The sequence below is a fragment of the Carassius carassius genome, chromosome 34 (assembly GCF_963082965.1).
Source record: "Carassius carassius chromosome 34, fCarCar2.1, whole genome shotgun sequence".
NCBI lineage: Eukaryota > Metazoa > Chordata > Actinopteri > Cypriniformes > Cyprinidae > Carassius > Carassius carassius.
This window is the reverse complement of record NC_081788.1, coordinates 8,549,499-8,573,611: the sequence shown is the minus strand read 5'-3', so window position 1 is coordinate 8,573,611 and position 24,113 is coordinate 8,549,499. Positions and strand designations below refer to the sequence as shown.

Sequence of the window (24,113 nt, the reverse complement as noted above, 5' to 3'; positions counted from 1 at the left end):
TTTGAAGACATAAATATGACATGGTGGAATCAATGAAGTGATAGACCTACATTTAATATGAAACTAAAACAGACACCAGGTGTCTTAATGTGTGCATTCAATCCACTCGTTTGATTCCTTAAAATACACTGAATCAAAAACAACTCGACGTGTTGAAGCGGATCAGCTTTGGATTTGTTCCTGATCATTTCTATTTAGGCCTATGCGTTATTTAAATAATAATAATAATAATAATAAATAAATGACCAAATATTCAAAAAGTTGGCAGAGAGGGGTCATGTTCAGGGAAACAACATAATTGTTGATAGACTATTTTTCGGGGACATGAGTTTAATGCGCAAACCTGCGTGACCATATAGCAACTATTCAGAAATGGAAATTACGAATACATTAATATTTTGTTTTGAATTTAAGAAAAGTCGATTGAATATTTACAGGTTTGTATCTCGTTATTATTTTCAGAATAGTAAAGTCTTTGTAACCAACCATAGTGATCAAATATCGATGCTATTTATTGTTAAAATTTGTAAAAGTTCCTGTAGGCCAAAAACTGCCAAAAACATAACTAAAAAATAGCTAGTAGCCTACATAACTTTTTAATTTGTATTATTATTCTTTCTTTTTATCAAAACATTATGGAGTCTATTTAAAGGGAATGATTGTGGCGGGGAGTTTGGTCAAACTATGGCAGCAACAATAAATGTTATATAACCTGTAAGAGTTGATGAAAGCGTATAATGCGATGCACTTGCCTCAGATGCGATCTCCTCATTCGCCAGCAAAAACCTGTTTACTCCATTTGAGCTTGTTTTTCATATAGCCTCATGTTAAGTGCAAGTGTCCGATACAATACCAACACTGACGACTCAGTGTTGTTTAATTACTTATTTTTTTTCCCCTTTTCTTTATTTTTTTCCCCATGTGTTTAAGTAGAGTGTGCCATGAAATTGTTTTGTTTGTCAACACCCACAACAGACATCATATTGTGTGTATTTGATTGCTTAAGCTCAACAAACTACGAAAAATAACTCATATAATAGGCTACTCGCGAGGCGGGTTTATACGCGTGAACTTTGGATGTGACTGTGAGGGGCACATAATACAGCCTTCGGAGCGCGCGAATACCATGGCTTAAAATACTTAAAAATGTGTGCAAATTATACATTTTTGTGACAATGCAACAATGACCCGATTAGTCAAGTGACTGTTCTGTCAGCTGTCCCGAGATGCGAGTGAAGTCTTGTGTCGCAGTGTGCAGCAGGTCACTGTGCAGACGAGATGCGCTGATGAGAAGCGTGCGAGAGAGAGTTCATGGATTCGAAGACTGGTTTCGAATGAATTATTTAATCTTAAATTTTGCGTGGATTAATTTTATTATTCAAACCTACAAGCTTTGTTGAATAAATGCAGGAATTTTCCTCATTATAAACTTGAAAGCTGCGAGAATTATTAAAACCATGCGGCATAGCTACACAGTCCCCCACCGAAATTTAGGACTCTATTATACAGAGATTTGTAAAATAAAATTCCACAACTTTTTCAAAACGTTTTTAGGCCTGGAAATTGTTGTTTTAAAATTGCATGGAATTTCCATGTTATTCATGAACATACAGACCCTAAAAGCAACTGATGCATGCAGTCAATCACTTAAACTGCTGACCAATGTGATTGCACGAGTGCTCCATCACCTCTCCCTCCTGTAATCACATGCCGGATCCGTTACCCCGCTTTGTTCCGGGACCTCGCAATTGACAAATTAAGCACTGCAGAGTCCCCGTTTCATGTTTGTTAGCCCAGGACATTTTACAAATCCAGACCAAACGATGTTCTACGGCCATGTCCGGAATAAAGAGTAGCCTATCCATGTCACTCAGTAAGATTTAGGATTTTGACCATATAACTCGCAGTCACAGACCGTATCAACATCAGTGAGCTATACTAATTGTATTTCGCCACACAATAGGCGTCACTGTGGCCTCAACCCTTCGCCTTCGCTTACTCTGAGCTCGATTGCTATGTCTGAGGTAAACTACGCCCTCCTCATTACCCTATGCAGGAAGAAATGTAGGAAGAAATAAATAAATAAATGTATAAATAAATAAATGTTAAAATAAATAAATGTATAAATAAATAAATGTAGAAATGAATAAATGTATAAATAAATAAATAAAAGAATAAATAAATAAATATGGGAAAAAAATAAATATATACATATGGAAATAAATGTATAAATAATTATTTATTTTCGTTTTTTTGCTTTTCTATGTATATTTATTTATATATTTATGTATTTATTTATTCTTATGTACATTTATTTGTATATTTATTTATGTATTTATTTATTTTTAAAATTGGCAGCTTTGGCATTCCATAGGACTTCACTGCAAGTAAAAATGCCGCGCGAAATCTAGCAGTGACGTCGGAGGCGGCTTACGTTCTTCGTGACGGAAGTCTGGTTCTTTTCTGTCACTCAGCGGACTCCGGTGCACAACCAGTTCACAAAGGCAGCCGGCACAAGTAAGTGTTCCTCCTTCTTCTTGCATTGTGTACACACTTCCGACCGACGTTAAATGCATGTTTGATTACAATGTCGGTAAATTACCCAACGACGAGACTCATTTCGTACTTAAAAATACTTCAAATTAGCATAGCAGCTTGTTCTTGTTTGGTGTGACACAAAGTTACCTGATATCTTATGACAAGTAGGTGTTTATGTTAAGTGTCAGCCCATTGGTTAAAGAACAGTAAACTGTCCTGACATGCCTGAACCGACCTTAAATTAGCTCATTGTTGCTAGCTCAAGTTGTCGCGGTTCACAAAAAGAAGCCGTTAGGTATTGTGTCTTTATTAATGAAACTGATACGTCCATTAAAATTAATAAGATTTACGTTAAGTATTCGGCGGTTAGCGTGGGCTGCTTATATTTCTATAAGACCCATGTTTAGGGAAAGGACATTATGATTGACATTCCGAGTCTTCGTTAGCTTTCCACTCGGCATGTCCGGCGGGCGGGGTTAGGGGTCTCCAGCCAATCAGCGCTCTGAATCTCTGCGGTGGGCGGGTCCTGTGGGTGGAGGGAGTGGAACGTGGACGCAAGGTCAAAACACAGGCGTGTGGAGGGAGAGAAGGGTCAATGTTTATTTCATTTAGGGTATGTAGTGTAATATGCTTTAAATGTTATCAATGTTATTCACAGGAGTTTTCTACGCTCCTGGTGATAAATGTTATAAATTAGGCTACATATCAGACATGTGATAAAGGATGCTTTTAACTCTGTGTTGTATAGTCTGTTGTATGTATTAGGGTGATTTCAAATTAAACTCATTCCTTCATGTGCATTAGTATTGATGTAATACTGAACCTCTCTTGTTGCAAATGTACAAGAATCAAAAGTCATCGTGACCGCATTACATCACTTGTTATCTGAATTATGCTGTTGTAGATCGGGAAAGTGGATCATATCAATTGGAGGAAAAATAAATTCAAAGTTCACTCATAGTTTCTTTCATCATTCAGCAAACACTTTGTATAGTTATCATTTCTGTGTGACTCGATGTCAGTCAGTCCAGCCAAAACCATTCTGACACAATTTGTATTCCACAGTTACTTTGTATATTTAAGAACCACCAAGCTTTTTACAGTTTACAAGGTATTTGGTTCTTTTCCTCAACAATATGAATCCTTTGGAGCTCATGGTCTTTATCGGGAGCTTGACTAGCTCTTTGACCTTTGTCTGTTCTCTGGAAGCAGCCATTATGTCACGTAAAGCACAAAACTGCATAAACGAATGCAACGATATGAAATGAGATTACATTCTGAGCCGTATGAAGATGTTTCATTTTGATGATTTAAGATTCCAGCTCACTGTTGTACCTGATTATATCTGTTTGTGTTGATTTTGCACTAAAAATCTGTGATACCCAGAGAATGAACCGTGTCCTCCTATCCATCTAATCTATTTGTCTCTTAAATGTTGAGATAAAATTTATTTCAAAGCACCTCTGACTTGTCTGTTCCTTTTTTCAGAGTACAAACTGCAGATAGGATTAAACGGTCAAGGACTATCTATTCTTCTCCAGCAAATTGAAACTCCTTTTCCGTTTGAGCTGAAGAAGAAGAAGGAGGTTACACTTCTCTTTTCTGTTGTGGCACTGGGGACATCCAGGAACTATTGAGTGTGGGTGGTGCTTGTTCAAAAGACTGCGATGCACCGCTTAAGGACTTGTGTGGCACGACTCCGGCCGATCACGGCCTCACAGACTGCTAAAAATCTGTCACAGCAGAGGCCAGCTGCCACCCCTAGGACGTTTCAGCCATTCAGGTGCTACACGGCACCGGTGGCCGCAGAGCCGTTTCTGAATGGAACAAGCTCTAACTATGTCGAGGAGATGTACTATGCATGGTTGGAGAATCCCAAGAGTGTGCACAAGGTAAGAAGCAGAGGATGTGCAGGTGGATTATGGGAAGAAGGAATTAAGAGACCTCTCTTCTGTGGTGCCAATGGCTGAAACCTTCCAGCTATTTCCATCTTCCATATACATGTCGTTGTTTACAGACAATCATCGTTATGGGTTTTTTTCTTTTTCCTCAGCATAATTGCTGTTTGATTATTACTGATGAGATCATAGACAGTGGCTGCACTCACACTAATGCACAGATCTGTTTCTTCATATCAGATGTTTTGTCCTGTTCTGAAAACATAACTGTCTGTGTTTACGTCAATTTAGTTGCATAAAAGTAGGCCTGTTGCAATCAATATATTGCTTTATCGCATAATATGTGTAACTGACCGCAATCATTTTTGATCATGCAATATATTGCCCATTATATTTACAAAAAAATTAACGTTACCATGTTTTTGCATTCCACTTGCGTCTGTGTCTTTTGCACGTTCTCATTAAATTTCCATGATCTAAATACACACTCAATACACAAAGTAAGAATTAAAAGTTTGTTGTCATTTGAAAGTGTGTAACCTGCCTTGCATTATTATGCTGGTATATAATCTATAATCATAATATTCAGTGGCATGAAATGTTCTTAAAATTGCAATAATATCGTTTATAGAAATGATTTCTGGGGCAATATATTGCACAACAAAAAGTTGTTATCGTGACAGGTCTACATAAAATTATTCAGAGATTCAAGTGTATTTAAACACAGTTGCGATCAAGCTTCAGGACAAGGAAACCGAAAGCATTCATGAAAGTCTATCAGTACATGAGTTTCATGCATCTAATACGTACTGCATTCCAAACGGCATCAATACCAGCACATCTAAATGAAAACACTGAAATTACGGGAGGTGGAAGCGCACACGGTCAAGCAATGTGCACGTGTCTCACAGAGCATATCCTGTGCAATGAAGCCCACAGCGATTGTTTCTAGTGCACACACTGTCAGTATCGATTCAGAGCATTTTTCCCCCAGCACTAAGCTTGGTTTTTCCAAAATATGCCCAGATCTTGGATTTAAAAATGGTGGGTGCATTTTTAATAATTGTTACAAGTGCGTATGATGTCAGTAGGCTATAATCGATTATGGTCTGTTACTGCATCGTGCACATTCTTATCATGATGCATCAATGCAACGATTAATTTAAACACTTCTAATAACTCTACTCCCTTGTCAGTCCCTAACAAAAAATCTTGGGCTTTTTGTCATAATTTAAAGAACTATCCCAATACAAATATACACTAAACTTCGGTCTGTCTGCAGTATGTGTAAGATCACATTACTGGAATCCCTGTAGTATTTTTAGAGCAGTCATGAGAGTGTGACTGCTCCAGGACACGGTGACACATGGTGTCTTTGTGACCTTTAGTTATAATACCTTCACAGTTCAAATGTAAGTACAACGTCCTAGGGATGCACCAATATGAACGTTTTGGCCGATACCGATAATTCTTTATATATATCTAAATCCAAATTTTTCTATACTTTGAGAGCCTGATTACAAAAAAAAGTCTCACCATTTAACACTCATTGGACAACATTATGAAAATAAGTGGTGGTTGTTATTATTTATACAATGTTATTGCATTGAGCTAAATATTTTTTTTATAGATAAAGTCTTAATTTGCCCCTCCACAAAGTAAGGCTCTAGAAAGGTGAAAAATCAGAGCAGTGAGTCATTATTCACTTAAATTCATAAAGTCATGCATTGCTAAAAATCAGTATCTTCCTCAGTATTTTGGGAAGTTTTCAAATACAAATATCTAAACAAAACGATTCTTGATTTTCAACTAGTCAACTTGAAAATGTAACTACAGCATGAGCCAAGTAACTTTTTATTTATTAATCCTCTAGTTACAATTCAATTTCAAGTGCAACAGACACAAAGTTGTCAACATGATGTAAATGTTAAATCACAATTAATGTGAACTCAGATATCGGATACCAGTCACATCAAAAGTGAATGTAAACAGGCAGGCCAAAAATCGGATATAGTCAAAAAATCTGATCTGTGCATTAAGATTTGCAGTGTAAACACAGCCTAAGTCAACTGGACCAGGGCTGCATTTCTCAAAACCATTGTGAGTTAAATTGAACGTAGAGACACCATTGGTGGCAAGATATACTTAAGCTTCCAAATATGATGACCAGGTCTCTTGACCCATCTAGAATCAGGCATTCACTCAGGGTCTGAAGTTTTTTTTTGTTGTTATATGGGTGTTGAAGGTACCCGACTTTTTGGGCAAAAGGTAAAACCACAGCCATTTTTTCAAGTTCTCACTAAATCATCTAGTCCAGTGATCTGCTAATCTGGCTCGTGAGATCAACTTTTAGCTCCAACCCTAATCAAACAAACCTACCTGTGTTTTTTCTAATGATCCTGAAGACACTGATTAGCAAACTCAGGTGTGTTTGCTTAGAGTTAGAACTAAACCCTGCAGGAAAGTGGATCTCGCAAGCCAGATTTGAGGATTACTGATCCTAGTCCCAGGGATGGGCAAAGTCAGTCATAGAAGGCTATTGTCCTACAGAAATTAGCTCCAAACCTAATCAAACACACCAGAATCAGCTAATCAAAGTCTTCAGGATTACTAGAAGACTGCAGGCAGGTGAGCTTTATCAGGGTTGGAGCTAATCTCTGCAGGACAGTGGCCCGCCAGGACTACATCCTTGATCTAGCCAAGTTTTATTAAAAGCCGTCTTGTCCAATAATTGTCCAGATCTATTAATTCCTGAAATTGATACCTGACAAATGGAAATCAAACTGGTTTATTTAACATACATGTCTAAGAGACCAAAAATAAATAAATAAAATGTAATATCACAGTCTGTACTGCAAACTGTGTTGAAGATACGCGTCAAAGACAGGCAACACAAACCTGATTCATTATTTGAAACAATATCACTCATTAGATCATGCAGAAGCAAAGAAATTAATTTTCTATAAATGCATTTATTTTAAGGCAAAATGTCAAGTGTTTGTCATGTTCTGACCAAAAAGAGTAGTTTAAAAACACAGTTAACAATGTGGATTCTACAACTTTCACTTAGGAGCAAAATTCTGCCTTTAAACTTGAAAGAAATGAAGATTTGAAATTCCTTGTTCATAATAATCTGTATCGAATATCACTGACATCCATTTTATATACCTTTCAAAAGGCTCCAACACCATCATTATTGAACATTATCAGTATTATGTGTAAATGTACACACATGCTTTGAAAGAGACCAGTGTTTATATGAATGTTACTGCACTGTAAAGCTCCAGCTCATTTATGATCAATCTTCAGTACCACAATCCCTGAACATCTTATTTAACTTCACATTGGTGAAGCATTTAAAACACAAAGTAGCATTAACGGTCTCTATCCTAATTGCGAGGATCGGTTTAATTATTAAAAAATGCCTTGAAATATTGTATTGTGTTAATTCAGCTGATTCTAGTTTTCTCAGATAGCAACATGATTTAAAGTCTGTAACATCCATTTTTCTCTGTAGCACAAATGCTGCTGGATGAGTTGTCCCTGAGCTTAAAGGCTTAGGTCACCCAAAAATGAAAATTAGCCCATAAATTACTCCCCTTCAAGTCATCATAGGTGTATATGACTTTCTTCTTTCACGAATCCAGTCGTAGTTACACTAAAAATTGTCTTGGCGCTTTCAAGGTGTTTAATGGCACTTAGTTGGTGTTGCAGTGCTTCAGTCCAAAAGAAGTTAAATAAAAAGCGCCAATCCATTAATAAAAAGTCTCACACAGTGCCGGGGGTTGGATAAAAGCCTCCTGTAGCGAATCGATGCATGTTTGTAAGAAAAATTCAATTATAATTTAACCATTTAATTTAATGACACTGTGGAACAATCTAGGGCTGTGCAGTTAATCCAAACCGTCATAAAATTAAGATTTGAGCATGCGCGATTTCTAAATCGCTTAATAGCACGATTCTCTGTTGCCCCGACCTCCCGCAGTATGCTATCCGATCCAATCAGAATGCAGCGCGCCTAAGTGGAGCGCGAGAACAGAACAGACAAGGCATATGCCTACGTAACGCCAGGTTCACAAGCTCTGTCTATGATGTGTATTTTTTCCGAGCCCATGTTAATGGATCAGAGCGTTTAGACTGCACACGGTAAAAGATGTGAACAGAAAAGGTTAGAAATAGGAAGGTGCGAAAATAATTAATATCTAGCACATGAGCATAGAGAGAGTTGTGAGTGCACATGATGCAATTTGAGCGAGAGGAGGAGACATGTTTTAAGTGTGCTCCTGGCGAGAGCAGCGTGTATCTGATCATGCGTGTCTGGTTTTGTGACAAAGGAAATCTGCGTGCGAACGGAGAGATTCACGCTCGCGCATTATTTTAATGTGCTTTCTGCTTCTGCACCGTATACACATACTGTATATGTACTGCAGATGGAGTACGTGTGAAGCTGTATAATGTATAATAAATCTATTTCAACACCTGAGGCACCGCTACAATGAGCTCTATGACCAGTGCATGGCAAAAAAGGAAAAAAAATCCCTGGAAACGGGATTCATTTATTATTATTATTATTATAAATTATTTTTTTTTTTGCCATATGTCTAGACATTTTGTCACATCTTTACTTAGTGATTATTGTGACTTATATCCGTTCTAGAGACATGTTACAACTTTTTGATAAAGCTTTAATTGGTTTTCTTTTGAAACTATGTTTCAAATTCATACTGAATGAATTTATGACTGTAAAGCATGTCTGTGTGTGTCAAAATCGTGATTAAAATCGCAAAACTGATCAAATAAATTGTGAGAGGTTTTTTTTGTCCATATTGCACAGCCCTAGAACAGTCCAAACTGAGGCACCATGTTAAAGGATTCTTACCTGCTTTTTTAGAAGTTGCTTAAAATGATTTTAGTAGTATCAAATCCAGTTCAGTGTGTTTTTATCTATTGATTGCAGCTTAAGTCTCTACCTAAAGAGACTAAATCCTGGCTCTTTTTTCTGTTCTCCAGTCTTGGGACATTTTCTTCAGAAATGCTAATGCTGCTGCCCCCCCGGGTACAGGCTACCAGAGTCCTCCTCCAATGGGAGTTAGTCTGGCTGGGCTCCCTAAGGCCCAGTCTCTGGTGGGGGCCCAGCCGAAAGTGGAGAAACTGGTGGAAGACCATCTGGCAGTCCAGTCCCTCATCAGGGCCTATCAGGTACAAATGCTGATGTAATAAAAAAAACCTGTGAGGTTTAGGGCTGTGACGGTTGCGTGACAACTGTGTCACCGCGGTTGTCTACAGCCACCAGTTGTAGTACATGTAACGTCACACACTCTATAGCAAGTATAATACAAAGTTTTGTATACAAGTGTAATAACAGTAATAGTTGCACATTCTATGGTAAGTCTACGGTAATTCACAAATTACCTCAAACACCATACCATACACAGCATTTCATTTAGATTGGCAGGTTTTAGCGCAGGAAAATAGTTTATGCATTCAGCAAATTAATTTAGTGTTGGGCGATGGACCTTGTTGCGAAACCAAATACTGCATCGCCGATCTGGAGCCATCTCCGTTTATGTCACCCATCAGCGTTTGCACAAGTTCCCGTGATCGCAAACGCCTGGCTGGTCAGGTTTGGTGAGGCTTTCTTCAAACTGACCAAATACAAACGAGGACATAACACCGCTGCGTTCCAACAGGTTTAGTCTGACTAGTGTCTACACAGGACATTTGAACTCTGTGTCAGTACCTCATAGAACGGATGGGGGATTTATCATGTCGTGTCATGCTGCATCCAGTGTAGCATCACTGATTATAATGCGTATTTTGTCACGCTGCATCGCTCGCATTTAATTTATACATTAAATATATATATATATATATATAGCAACACCGCGACCGCGCCATCGGCAGTTGTTGGTCCATGACCACCGTAGTGGTAAAAATCAGCCACCGCCACAGCCCTAGTGAGGTTTCTTTAAAAATACTGGCTTAAAAGTGATATTTCAGTGGTACCTTGGAGTTGCAGTGTGAAGGTAAGAGATCAATGTTCATTTTGTAAAAAAGATGCTTTTTGAGGTTACAGGAGAACATCCACCAAGCAGATAGCAGAGGTCGACCAGTATTGGAGTTTGCCGATAGCTAAAGTGAAAAATCTGGCTGATAATTGATTCATTTAGTCGATAGCTTTTAATATAAGTGATATGAATGAAAACTTTCATTTACTTCTCAGTTAAAAAGTTAATTAGTGCTGAACTTTATTAAAAAATTAACATTATGATACAAGAGAATGTTTTGAAAAAAAAATCACAATGACAATTTTCTTTTTAAATCATATGGAGTCATAATGCAGCTTGCTGGATCTGCTTGAATTATAACTGTCATATATTTTTCAATTTTCAATGCTGAATTTAGAGAAAAGGTGAACAGTTTCCATCTTTGACTTTGATTAAATACACACTGGCCACGGTGGAACACGGATGAATTTAACAACAGTAGCAGCAACAACAGCAAAAAAAGATCTGATTCTGCAACTACCTCGGTTGATTTTCCCGATAACCAGTAGTTCCATAAAGCAAATAAATGGTTTCATAAAGGTGGTGATTAATTGGTAAATGAGATATTGGTCGATCTCTAGCAGATAGTCCCATTTGATTTAAGAACGCAAATTGTGCAATACCTCATTTTGGTTGCATAATTTTACTTTACATCTCACGATTGTGATACTATGAAAGATTGGGCCAGATTTCACAGTCATGGGATCTGCTTGGTGGACTCCTCATGTCTTGTGACTGCTGTTGCCTTGTTTCCAGGTAATGGGGCATCACAATGCAAACCTTGACCCACTTGGCATCAGTTGTGTAAATTTTGACGAGTCCCCAGTAGCTACTGGGTTCCAGCATGTTGGTGAGAAATGTTTTCTGTTCCCCACAGCTCAACAGACCACCATTAATGAGCCTGTTTTGTGTGATTGTCGCTTTCCCCTTCCCTTTATCTATCCCCATTTCTCTCAATACCTCTTTCCCCTGTTTTTCAACCCCCTCTGCACACGACACTTCATTTCATCTTCAATCACACCTCCTATATCATCTTAACTTTCTTGTTCTCTTGCTGCTCTACACATCCTCTTCTGTGCCCTCTTCCTCCCCTCTTCTATATCTTTCCCTTGTGGGTGGTTTTGCACTCGGCTCCCATGTTTGTGGGGGGACCTCTTGTCTTCTGTAGATACGTGGTCACCATGTGGCTCAGCTGGACCCTCTGGGGATTATGGATACTGATCTGGATTCATGCGTTCCCAATGACATTATTACATCATCGGATAAACTCGGTGAGGAATTGTGAATGTCCGCCAAACCTTGGTTAGGATGTTAAACTGCTTTCCATGACATTCCATGACCATTGGTTATTGAATGTCAACTCCACCTTTATCATTTATTCACTATGATGGGGTATTGTGTTAAATTGATGATTGAAGAAACTTGTTTGAGCAACTTTACTGGAAAGCATTTTTGGCCTTTTTTTATTTTTATTTTTTTATATATTTTTTTTGATTGACTTTTGTAATTCTTGGATTGTTCTTTGCTAGACCAGTCTGTAGAGATTGGCTTGCTTATATGATTTGACCTTGCAGTTACAAGCACACAACTTTCTATTTGCTGCACATTGTTTGCTTATATTCTGCTGGAGAGCTTACACTTGAAGTGGTTGTTGGTTTCCAGATGCCTTGTCATTTTACATTTCTACCTATGTCCATCATGGACCAACACTATATGATGCAAAACTCTCATAAGAGCTATCAGTGGTCTAATGACTCGGGCTGGGTATCGAGCTCGATATTCTCTAGGCACTGACCAGATTGCCTCGATACCATCCATTATTGAAATATGTCTTGTCGTTCGGTACCAAATTTCAATACCTAAGGGTTTAATCTCGTCAACATCAGTGAGTCAGTAAATGTGCAGCATGCTTTATGTACCTACATCAAGTGCTGGTGATTAGATCTGATGAGGCCTCCAGGAAAAACACTAGTTTATGCCGGTTCCACCCAGAGACATGTAGCGTCCCAATTCCTCTAGATGTTACACTAACACTAATGCATTTTTCATTTTGAAATGGCATTTTAAAATTAAAATAAATGATCCTCATTCATTCTAGCGTTTCTGAAAAAATCCACACTACACGACCAAAAATGCTTGTTACTTGACCATTCATGCACACTGTAGCATCACGCTACATAAGACAATTCATAAGATTTACAAATATCATTGGCATATGAACAGCCAGTATCACTGAACAGAAAACAGTGCTGGAAGCAGCTAATGCTCATCAGTAAATCAGTGGAAAATGAATAGAAATTATGATTTTTGTCTAAGCTGTTTTAAAATGGAACGCACTAGTGTAAACGTAGCCTAAAAGATGTGGAAACTGTAAACTATTTGAACTTTATTAAAACTGTTTGCACTGATTTACTGTGTTTAATGTGATTTGTAAAAGTCTTGAAAATTTGCAGGTGTCATTCTATAACTTTCCGTTATAGAGTGCAGTAGCGGTGGGCAATCTGACGATTTTATATAGTGATCGATCTTGTGTCTACAAAAAAAAGTCAGGATCCTGCGATCAGACCTAGAGGGACTTTTTTTGCATTTGTTTTGTGGCAAAATATGCAGAATAAATAAAAATGTAATTAACTAAAATATTTATTACATTAACATAATGAGGCAGGAAAATATCAGCCTTATGTTTATAATTATGTGAACAGTTTATAACTTATGTTAAGCACAAATTAAATGTATAATTTTAATAAGGTATATTATTAACAAAACAAAAAGTCCCTCTAGGTCTGATAATTCCCTAGTTATTCACATGCATAAACTTCCACAACTATACATCATTAAACCAGTACTTTCAAAACATGTACTCCTCTCATGATTTCTTTACACTCTGCTGCTGTACTTTGTGTGTATAATGATTAATGTTGATGTAGGTATGAGCTCGTAAAATACATATATAAAAAGGGTGTTCTGACAAAGTGTACTTTTTCCAAAAACAGTATTTTCTTTGCTCTTAGAAGTAGCTTTTTATTTGAACTTTATACCTACTTAGTACATTTTTTCAGCCCCCTTTCCCAAGTTCCCACCATTTACACAAACTACACTCTAAAAGTAAATAGTAACTTTAAAAAAGGGCCAGAGAGAGGACTAAAAGCTAAATTAAGACTCTCAAGTATAAAATCTTTATGGTAAATAAGTTTTTTCTTTGAAAGTACAGTGTTTAGCCTCTCCTTGGCTAGTGTTGGCTCTGCCTGGCAGTGTGTGGGACTTTAATTTAAGCCGATCTTCTCCAGTCCTGTAGGCTGTGATTTACTGTATCATGGGCCTTGATGACTGTATTGATGTACCATTAAGGATTTGCTTGGTTTGGAGCCTGGTGGGATTAGTGAAGGAAAGTTGTGTTTTGTATGGAATCCATAATAAGATGTGTGGTTCACCTCAGTAAGCGACTCTTTAGATTTCATTAGTGCAGCTGTGCTGGAGATTAATGTTTGTTAGTCTCTCTCAATGGGATCATCTATGTGAGGGTTTGGGAATCAAACCCTAAACATGTCAAGTCGCATCTAAATGCTCTAACCATTGGAGGTAGGCTTTAATGTCAAAACCGTTCTGTGCCTCTTGCTATATTTAGCCATGTTTTAGTATCGGCAATTAGTTCTAGCTGCTTTTTGTGTGTATGTCTGAAAAATGTTTTTTTTTATTATCCAAGAATGGCAGCTGTAACTAATGTTTAAGGATATTAATAAAAACAACTGTCAGAAAATATAGAATATAGAGTCTCTGTGAACCTAAAAATTATTCTTAGCTTTACTAAGAATAAACTGATTACTTATTCATATGTTTATTTGGTAGATTGTGTTAGCTTTTAGTGTTGAACATATCAAAACACCAAGAAACATTCTATATATTTTATATACAGTATATTCTGGACTGTTTCAGGCATCTTAAAGGGATAGGTCACCCTTCTGAAAGTCTTCTGAAGTGAAGCGTTGCATTTGTGTAAGAAAAATATCCATATTTAGAGGCTAGTTTGGGTTGTTCACTCTTAAACTAATTCCTAACTTGCTGATTGTGATTTTAAATGGAAATATATGGCCCGTGCTGGCAAGTCTGAATCTAAATGCGCTAGGGCTGGGCAAAAAAAAACGAATCGATTTTTCGATTAGTCACTTTTTTTTTTTAAATGACGTCACTTATATATCGATTCTCAAAAGCCATGAATCGACCTTTTCCGGTATTTATTTCAGCAAACATTTAAAAGAAGATCGTATTAAAATGAATCTTATCGTTGGTCTTTTCCACTAGATGTCACCCTCTAATTTATCTTGCGCAATGTCACAACAGAAATCCTGTCACTCATTCAGTGCTTATCATGGTGGAGATACTGTTGGCAGGAACCAAGAGCAAAGTGTGATTTGCAATGCTCAGGTAAAATTCTATAGTAATACTACAAATCTGTGGAAGCATTTGACATCACGCATAAAGGCCCCATAATTTCAGCAATGAATGAATGAGTGCATGAATGGAGGATGGTGCAACGCACTGTTTTGTTTACACAAGCACAGATGACGCCCGCGTTGTTTTCAGCCTCTGTCATCTCACTATGATGATATGAATACAGGAATATCATCTCCAGCTGCTTTGAGAGTCACTTCATTAGCATTTTAGTTTGAGAAAACTACCGTCATATCACATACACAGCAGCTGCAAGTTCCTCACGGCAACCTGTCAAAATAAACATTTATTTTAACGTGAAGAAACTATTTTGAAAATATTACTATTAAGCAGTCTTAAGACTCAGTGTTAAAACAATGCTACTACTACTACTATTAATAAATATCAATTAATCTATAATTTTATAGGAATAATCACATTTGTTTTCTTTTTAATTTTAACAGTAAACATCTGTTGTGCAGCACTTTGTTTGGCAAAAAAATAAAAGGGTTTTTTCATTTGATTAGGATCAATTAAATAGTTTTATGCCTTCATCTGATTACCAGAAAAAAGGCCCGATTACGGTTTAAAAAAGGACCCTGTACAAAAAAGAGAGAAAAGATTTAAAAATACAGGCCTGTTGCTCTTAATTTCTTTTTATAAATTCAAAATGTTTACTGTTAATTTAAGAAATTTCAATGGCATTTGTATTAAAACTATATTCATTTAATGTAATAATAAAAAAAAAAGAGAATTGAATCGAGAGCTTGTGAATCGATATCGAATCGGGACATCTGATCGATATCCAGTCCTAGAATACGCCCAGGCTAATTTTGAGCTACAGGCGAAAAAATAATATTTTAGTCGATTTTGAGGTTTTCAAAAATATTAGTTCATTAAGCACTCATCTAGCGAACCCAACCAAATAATAATTTCAGATGTATAATTACCTTTTTTTGTATGTTTTCTGAGAGGAGTACCTTTTCTCAGCTCTGTTCTCACGCTGACTGTCATTCGAAGCACGTGCGTAAAGGTTAATATACACACATACGCAGAATTACAGTATTTAAGTGTTCACAAAAACATAATCTATGTCTTAAGTGAACATTTGGGGGACTGTTGGGGAAAAACGTGTAATGTGTAATATTATTTTACGTCTGTTCGTAACTTAATTTATATGCCGTCTGTCTCATTAGTTAATTTAACGATAAAAGAATCACTCACTGCTTGATTTAACCTCTTTTGTAATTTTAATAATCAATTTATTTGTAATGAACACACTAAAGGGATTTTTACATTTGATTATTTGTTTTTCTTGAATGCTTTTCTGTAAAATGAAAAAGGTAATGCATTATTTGTTTCTTTCATATTAGTTCTGTGTTTTTTTTTGTACATCTGTTCTAATTTATAATAACAAAGAGAAAATGTTAAAATGACATAACGGAGAATAAACATAAACATAACACATTTTTGAGAATTTGCTCATTGTGAGTTTTTTACTTTGTTATTTTTCCCAAATTCCGTTTTTTTTTTTTTTTTCATTTTAATTTTTCTCAACTCCTTTTTAATGGTTACATTTAATTGTATTAATCAAAAAGCATGTCTAATTAATTAAAATCATAACACTTACACATTTTCACAACAATTTATTCAAAGTTTAACAAAAATTACATGTTTAGGGCCCTATGAAATGTTTTATTTTTTCTTCACCATATGTTTTGTTACCCAATTTTAATATATTTAAATGCATAAATACAACTTAATTTATTCATATTTTTCTTAAAATAGCCTTATGAAATGTTTTTTTTTCCACTCAGAAATTCTCGTTTTGTAAATTTTTCTTGGTTATCAAATGAGGGCATAAAGCATTCATTTAATTTTTCTTTTAATTATTGAAAATTAAGCTAACTTTATTTTTTGATAAACAGGGGTTAAAAATGTTGTGTGATTATTCCTTAAATAATGTTTGTTTCATTTTAGTAGTAGAAGTAGGCTATTTACATTCTACTGAACAAAAGTAATACATTTCTGGCAAATACTTTATTTTGACGTGCTACCTTGAATACCTTTACAGTTCTGTGTATGTGATATGACGCTAGTTTTACTCAAATCAAACTGTCAGATGCTCATGAAGTGACTCTCAGGGCAGTTCTGGAGATGTTGTTCATGTGTTCACGTCTTATTTAGTGAGAGGAAAGACGCTGAAATCACCGCGAGCGTCACGCGCGCTTCCGTGTGTTTAATGAATGAAGATGCGCTTCAGAAATCAGAATCAGAATCAGAAAGAGCTTTATTGCCAAGTATGCTTGCGCATACAAGGAATTTGTTTTAGTGACATAACCTTCCAGTACACAGAGACAACAACACACAGACAAAAAAAAAAAAAAAACCTTACAGGAGAATTACAAATTGGCAAATAAATAAGTGTATAAACATTTGTGCTATAAATGATAATGGAATAGGATTGAGTGAGATGCAGGAATGTTCTAGGATGGAAGGGTAACAAATAAATATAAGGATATTGCACATTTTTGCATAAGCATAAGTTTAAGTGGGAAACATTTAACTGTTCATGAGGTAGATTGCCTGGGGGAAGAAACTATTCTTGTGCCTTGCTGTTCTTGTATTTGCGGCTCTGAGGCGCCGGCCAGATGGCAAAAGTTCAAAGATGGGGTGACTTGGATGTGAGGGATCCAGAGTGATTTTCTGAGTCCTTTTCCTCACTCTGGATGTGTACAGTTCTTGGAGGGTGGGCAGGGGAGCACCAATAATCCTTTCAGCAGTCCGAACAGTTCTCTGTAGTCTTCTGATATCTGATTTTGTAGCTGAACCAGACAGTAATTGAAGTACACAGGACTGACTCAATGAGGGCTGAGTAGAACTGTTTCAGCAGCTCCTGTGGCAGGTTAAACTTCCTCAGCTGGCGAAGGAAGTACAACCTTTGTTGGGCTTTTTTCACAATGGAGCCAATGTGATTGTCCCACTTCAGGTCCTGAGAGATGGTGGTTCCCAGGAATCTGAATGACTCCACTGCAGCCACAGTGCTGTTCATGATGGTGAGTGGGGAAAGTGCAGGGGGGTTTCTCCTAAAGTCCACAATCATCTCCACTGTTTTGAGCGTGTTCAGCTCCAGGTTGTTAAGACTGCACCAGACAGCCAGCTGCTCAACCTCTTGTCTGTAAGCAGACTCGTCACCGTCCTGGATGAGGCCGATGACTGTAGTGTCGTCTGCAAACTTCAGGAGCTTGACAGAGGGGTCTTTAGAGGTGCAGTCGTTGGTGTACAGGGAGAAGAGCAGAGGGGAGAGAACACATCCCTGAGGGGCACCAGTGTTGGTGGAGCAGCTGTTTGACATGAATTTCCCCAGTCTCACTAACTGTTGCCTATCTGTCAGAAAGCTGGTGATCCACTGACAGATAAAGCTAGGAACAGAGCGCTGGGTCAGTTTGGTCTGGAGGGTTGTTGGGATGATGGTGTTGAAAGCCGAACTAAAGTCCACAAACAGGATCCTCACATAAGTCCCTGTTTTGTCCAGATGTTGCAGGATGAAGTGCAATCCCATGTTGATTGCATCATCCACGGACCTGTTTGCTCGGTACGCAAACTGCAGGGGGTCCAGTAAGGGTCCAGTGATGTCCTTCAGATAAGCCAGAACCAGTTTTTCAAACGACTTCATGACGACAGACGTTAGAGCCACAGGTCTGTAGTCGTTAAGTCCTGTTATCTTGGGTTTCTTTGGAATGGGGATTATGGTGGAGCGTTTGAAGCAGGAAGGCACTTCACACAACTCCAGAGATCTGTTGAAGATCTGTGAAAAGATGGGGGCCAGCTGGTCAGCACAGATTTTCAGACAGGCTGAAGTAACGCCATCTGGGCCTGGTGCTTTTCTTTTTTTGTTTTTCTTGAAGACCTGGCGCACATCATCTTCACAGATTTGAAGAGCAGGAGGTATGGAGAAGGGGATTGCAGGAGGTGTTAATGGTTGTGTAGGGAGATGGTCAGAGTGGGTGTTGGGGGTTTCAAATCCACAATAAAACTCATTCAGGTCGTTAGCAAGTCGTTGATTAGCCTCAGTGCAAGGGGATGGTGTCTTGTAGTTTGTGATGGCTCTCAGTCCTCTCCAAACTGAAGTAGAGTCGTTGGAAGTAAACTAGTCTTCCAACTTTTTAGCGTAGGTCTTTTAAGCCTCTCTAATCTCTTTGTTCAGTGTGTTCCTGGCCTGATTGTACAAGACCCTGTCCCCATTTCTGTAGGCATCCTCTTTGGCCTGACGAAGGTGTCTGAGTTTTACTGTAAACCATGGTTTATCATTGTTGAATGTTAAATAAGTCCTTGTAGGAATGCATATATCCTCACAGAAACTAATATAGGATGTTACAGTCTCTGTGAGTTCGTCCAGATCGGTGGTAGCAGCTTCAAAAACGCTCCAGTCTGTGATGTCAAAACAAGATTGTAAGTCCTGCTCTGTTTCGCTGGTCCATCTCTTCACAGTCTTTACTACAGGTTTAGCAGATTTAAGTTTCTGCTTGTAGGTCGGTATAAGATGAACCAGACAGTGATCAGAACGTCCCAAAGCTGCTCTTGGAACAGAGTGGTATGCATCCTTTATTGTGGTGTAACAGTGATCCAGTATATTGCTGTCTCTGGTGGGACAGGTAACGTGCTGTCTGTATTTTGGCAGTTCACGGGAGAGATTGGCTTTATTAAAGTCCCAGAATGATTAAAACAGAGTCCGGGTGTTGTTGTTCTGTGTCTGTGATCTGCTCTGCGAGTTTCTGTAAAGCCAGACTTACTTGCGCTTGAGGAGGAATGTAAACACTAACCAGAATGAACGAGTGAAACTCCCGCGGCGAATAGAACGGCTTGCAGTTGATAAACTGCGTTTCTAGATCAGGACAGGGCAGCACATCTTCTTTAATACAGTTACATCTGTACACCACCGTTCATTGATGTAAAAGCATTGCGCGATTTCCCCGTTGATTCTGCGTCGCGATCCGCTCTGAACAGCTGAAAGCCCGGCAGATGGAGCGCGCTGTCCGGTATGGCGTCATTCAGCCAGGTTTCCGTGAAACACAGAGCAGCAGAGTGAGAGAAATCCTTATTTGTCCGAGAGAGCAGAAGGAGTTCGTCCGTTTTGTTGGGTAGAGAGCGGAGATTTGCGAGATGGATGCTAGGCAACGGCGTTCGAAATCCGCGCTTCCTGAGTCTGACGAGCGCTCCCGCTCGCTTTCCCAGCCTGCGCGTCCTGAAGCGCTTGATCAGCGCCGCTGCTCCTCCAATAACAATGTTCAGTAAAACGTCTGTATAATAGAAATCCGGAAAAATATCATGTGGCGTGTTCTGCCGAATGTTCAGCAGTTCATCCCTGGTGAAACTGATCGTGTTTGTTAAACAAAAAACAGGAAAAACAAACAAAAACAGTACAAACACTGGAGAGCCAAGCACTGAAGCAGCCATGTGCGGCGCCATCTTGGAATAGCTTCTGCGCCATTCATTAACACAGACATGCATAACATGCAGGATTCATATTTAAATAGACTTTTCCGGCTTAATATTTACAAATATTAGTCCATATCGTGATTTGATGTAAGTGCAATGACCTACTTCTGATTTATTCATCCAGAATTGGACAAATTCTGTGACATTCCGCGTTAAACTGTAAATTCAGTTTTTACGACTGGTTCCGCGATTCTGTCCTCGTTTTCTGCATCGCGGAAATCATAGGGCCCTATACATTTAGTTTCACTCGTAAGAAGGAAAAAAATAATCTTTGACAAATTCTGGCACACAAAAAATTGTGTATTGTCTTAAATGTAACAGCATTAAATGAATGTAATTAATCATACATTATAGTCTGTTACCTTTAACACCACTGATATTTATATATTTTAGTATGTATTAATTTATTCAAAGTGACTTTCAAGTGAGGGATACCACTACACCAGGGAATTAGTTATATTAACTGCATTAAAATAAAAAATAAAAATAATACTGAAAAAAATCTCATAAACACTGTGCTTCAAATTTAGGAAGAAAACTAAACAAAACCGTAAGCATTTTAGTTTGGAAGTTTACAAATTTATCATAATTGAAACTGAAATTTCAAACTTTGAAATTAGAAAGTTATTAAAAAGTTTAAAAGAACAGCAGATATTTAAAATAGAAGTCATACCTAATATTATAAATGTATTGTGGCGGGAGGAGCACAAGACAGACACAGTGGGCGTGGCGTCAGGCCTCGGAGAGGCTTTTATTAACAGAAATCAAATAAAACAGGGGATAAAAGTGGCCAAAGGGGAAGAGTGTCCAAAATAAACCGGGCTGCGGGGTTTGTGTGGGTCGGGCAGTGTTCATGGAGGAAGGGTCCAGGTAAGGGGCGGAGTCCGGCGACCGCATGCGCTCCCCTCTTCGGTCCGGGTGAGAGGGGCGGCTGCTTCCTCTAGAGGCCGTGTAAACGGGTGCGGTTCCCATCCGGATCGCGGGTCTGGCAGCTCACGTCTCTAGTGATGTGGGAGTCCCTCGACGCACCCTTCCTGGACCCACGAGGACACCAGTGTGCATGCACGGGGAAGAGACCGGTCTCCTGAGGAGAGGGCGCATTGGGCTTTTAAACAGCGGCGGTGATGAGGCTCCATTTCCTTCAGGTGTGCCCCATCACACGCCACCAGCCCTGACTCGTCCAGCGCCCCTCCTCTCACACACCCACTCCAGTCGGGAGCCTGGTGAAGGGCGGCGATTTAGGACCGGGTGCCGGTGACAATCAGGGAGGAGGCAGCTGACTCATCACAGTATTTACTGGCACTTTTGAATACACATCTGTATTTTTCACCTTGCTTTACAGAGTCTGAATTTCACTTTGCTGAAATGTCTCAAACCTGTAATTGGGAAAAGGGTAATTTATATGCTTTAAACAGCTGTCCAAATAGTAAGAGGGATGTCTATTTCATGCCTGTTTTGCATAGCATTGTGTTAGCAGCATTTAAAATAGCCAAGAAGACAAAGATCCTGATTTTCATTGCCTGTGACATGAGTGTTTGCTGGCACATGTGTGTTTGTTATTCTGGTGCAGTGGTGAATGGCTCAGTCTACATGAATAGTCATACTTCTAGGTGGAGGAACATTTAGATATACATTACCTTCATGTGTTTGTCAAACTCAACAGTATGTAAAGGGTGCTTTACAGATTATATGTCATATACCTGTATCTGTGCATGTGCCCAAGTTTATTTCTTAAAATTTTTTTAAATGGATCAAGTTGGGATATGACTTCCACATCTCTTTTCTATGTCACGCATTACCTTTTAAACGTAGTAATGTATTAAGTGAAGTCATGGACGTGCAGAGCAGTGCAAGGCGAGCTATTTCTGTTTATAAAGCATATTTATTTTTTTATTTTGACACTCATTCCTCGTCTGGGATCATGTAGAGCCCTTTGAAGCTGCTCTGAAACTGTAATTTTGACTTCAGCCGTATGGTTGCCGTTGAAGTCCACTGTAAGGAGAATAATCCTGGAATCCTGGACATTTTCATTTAAACGTGAATTAATCCCCTAAAAGCCAAAAGTAACGCGTTATGAATAGGTCTTTATACTGTACATGAAAATATAATAAAAATGCCTTTTTTTTCTAGTACACTGTTATTTTATATACCATTTAAGTATTTATTATTATTTTGAATTGCCTTTTTTATATTTTCAGTTTTAATAGTAGTTTAAGTTTTTGTATTTGTCATTTTTATTTATTTTTATAAACGTCTTTTTAGTTTTAGTACTTCAATTTTTACTTAAAATTAAATATAAGATGAAAAAAGTTTAAGGACCAGAATTTATTTTAAATAGTTTTAGTTAACAATAGCAACACTGATCTATTAATACAATTCTGTAATTAGTCTTTAGTAGAGTTTAGCTGGGTGTTAAATGACTAGTTGACCACCGTGACCCATCTGTATCAGTAATAAGTGTAATATCGTAAACACAATTCCTATTTATTATTATAAACAAAGAAAGACATGAATCAAGTAATCATCAGCCTTTAAATTCTAAACAACTCTGAATATTTCTAATGAGCCGTAAAAGATCATAGTCATAAAAAATGCTGTTGAAAGATCGTAGGAAACACACGCATTTAAACAAAGAAGTGATTATTGGGATGAGATGTGAACATTGTGATTGTAGTGATGAATGCTTCTGCTCAAGGTCTGGCTTTTTTGGAGAGGTTATTTTAATGTGGAATGCATTTTGGTGGCTTTGCTGTCCTCTAGCTTCAGATGAGGTGAAGGAAAGATGTATGTGGGAGTTAATAAAGGCTATGTGTATCCTCTTGTAATGTCCCCCAAACACACACACACCCTTCTGTATATTCACACATCCAGACACACACATAAACACACTAGAAACATTCCCTCACTCTCTCTCCCAATGCCCCGTCTGTCTTGCTCTCATTAGCGCTGTCATTAACACACTCTGATCTACTATAGGTCAGTCTCTGTCTTTAACACACTCTGATCTACTATAGGTCAGTCTCTGTCATTAACACACTCTGATCTACTATAGGTCAGTCTCTGTCATTAACACACTCTGATCTACTATAGGTCAGTCTCTGTCTTTAACACACTCTGATCTACTATAGGTCAGTCTCTGTCTTTAACACACTCTGATCTACTATAGGTCAGTCTCTGTCTTTAACACACTCTGATCTACTATAGGTCAGTCTCTGTCTTTAACACACTCTGATCTACTATAGGTCAGTCTCTGTCTTTAACACACTCTGATCTACTATAGGTCAGTCTCTGTCATTAACACACTCTGATCTACTATAGGTCAGTCTCTGTCTTTAACACACTCTGATCTACTATAGGTCAGTCTCTGTCTTTAACACACTCTGATCTACTATAGGTCAGTCTCTGTCTTTAACACACTCTGATCTACTATAGGTCAGTCTCTGTCTTTAACACACTCTGATCTACTATAGGTCAGTCTCTGTCTTTAACACACTCTGATCTACTATAGGTCAGTCTCTGTCATTAACACACTCTGATCTACTATAGGTCAGTCTCTGTCTTTAACACACTCTGATCTACTATAGGTCAGTCTCTGTCTTTAACACACTCTGATCTACTATAGGTCAGTCTCTGTCATTAACACACTCTGATCTACTATAGGTCAGTCTCTGTCATTAACACACTCTGATCTACTATAGGTCAG

At 38.1% G+C, this 24,113-nt stretch overlaps 1 protein-coding gene across 2 annotated transcripts in view; it reads left to right on the top strand.

Moving 5' to 3' along the window:
* The first annotated feature begins 2,400 nt into the window (after nt 1-2,400).
* The window catches only part of LOC132115426 (2-oxoglutarate dehydrogenase complex component E1-like), a 33,090-nt gene continuing 11,377 nt past the window's right edge, over nt 2,401-24,113 (top strand). The window contains exons 1-4 of one of the 2 annotated variants that reach the window (XM_059523899.1): nt 2,401-2,517; nt 4,027-4,430; nt 9,447-9,635; nt 11,240-11,333. In XM_059523899.1, coding sequence (XP_059379882.1) covers nt 4,206-4,430; nt 9,447-9,635; nt 11,240-11,333 — 508 coding nt within the window. In that variant the 5' untranslated portion in view covers nt 2,401-2,517; nt 4,027-4,205. Of the gene's footprint in view, nt 2,518-4,026; nt 4,431-9,446; nt 9,636-11,239; nt 11,334-11,651; nt 11,755-24,113 lie in introns of both variants that reach the window. The other variant, XM_059523898.1, reaches the window with a different exon arrangement.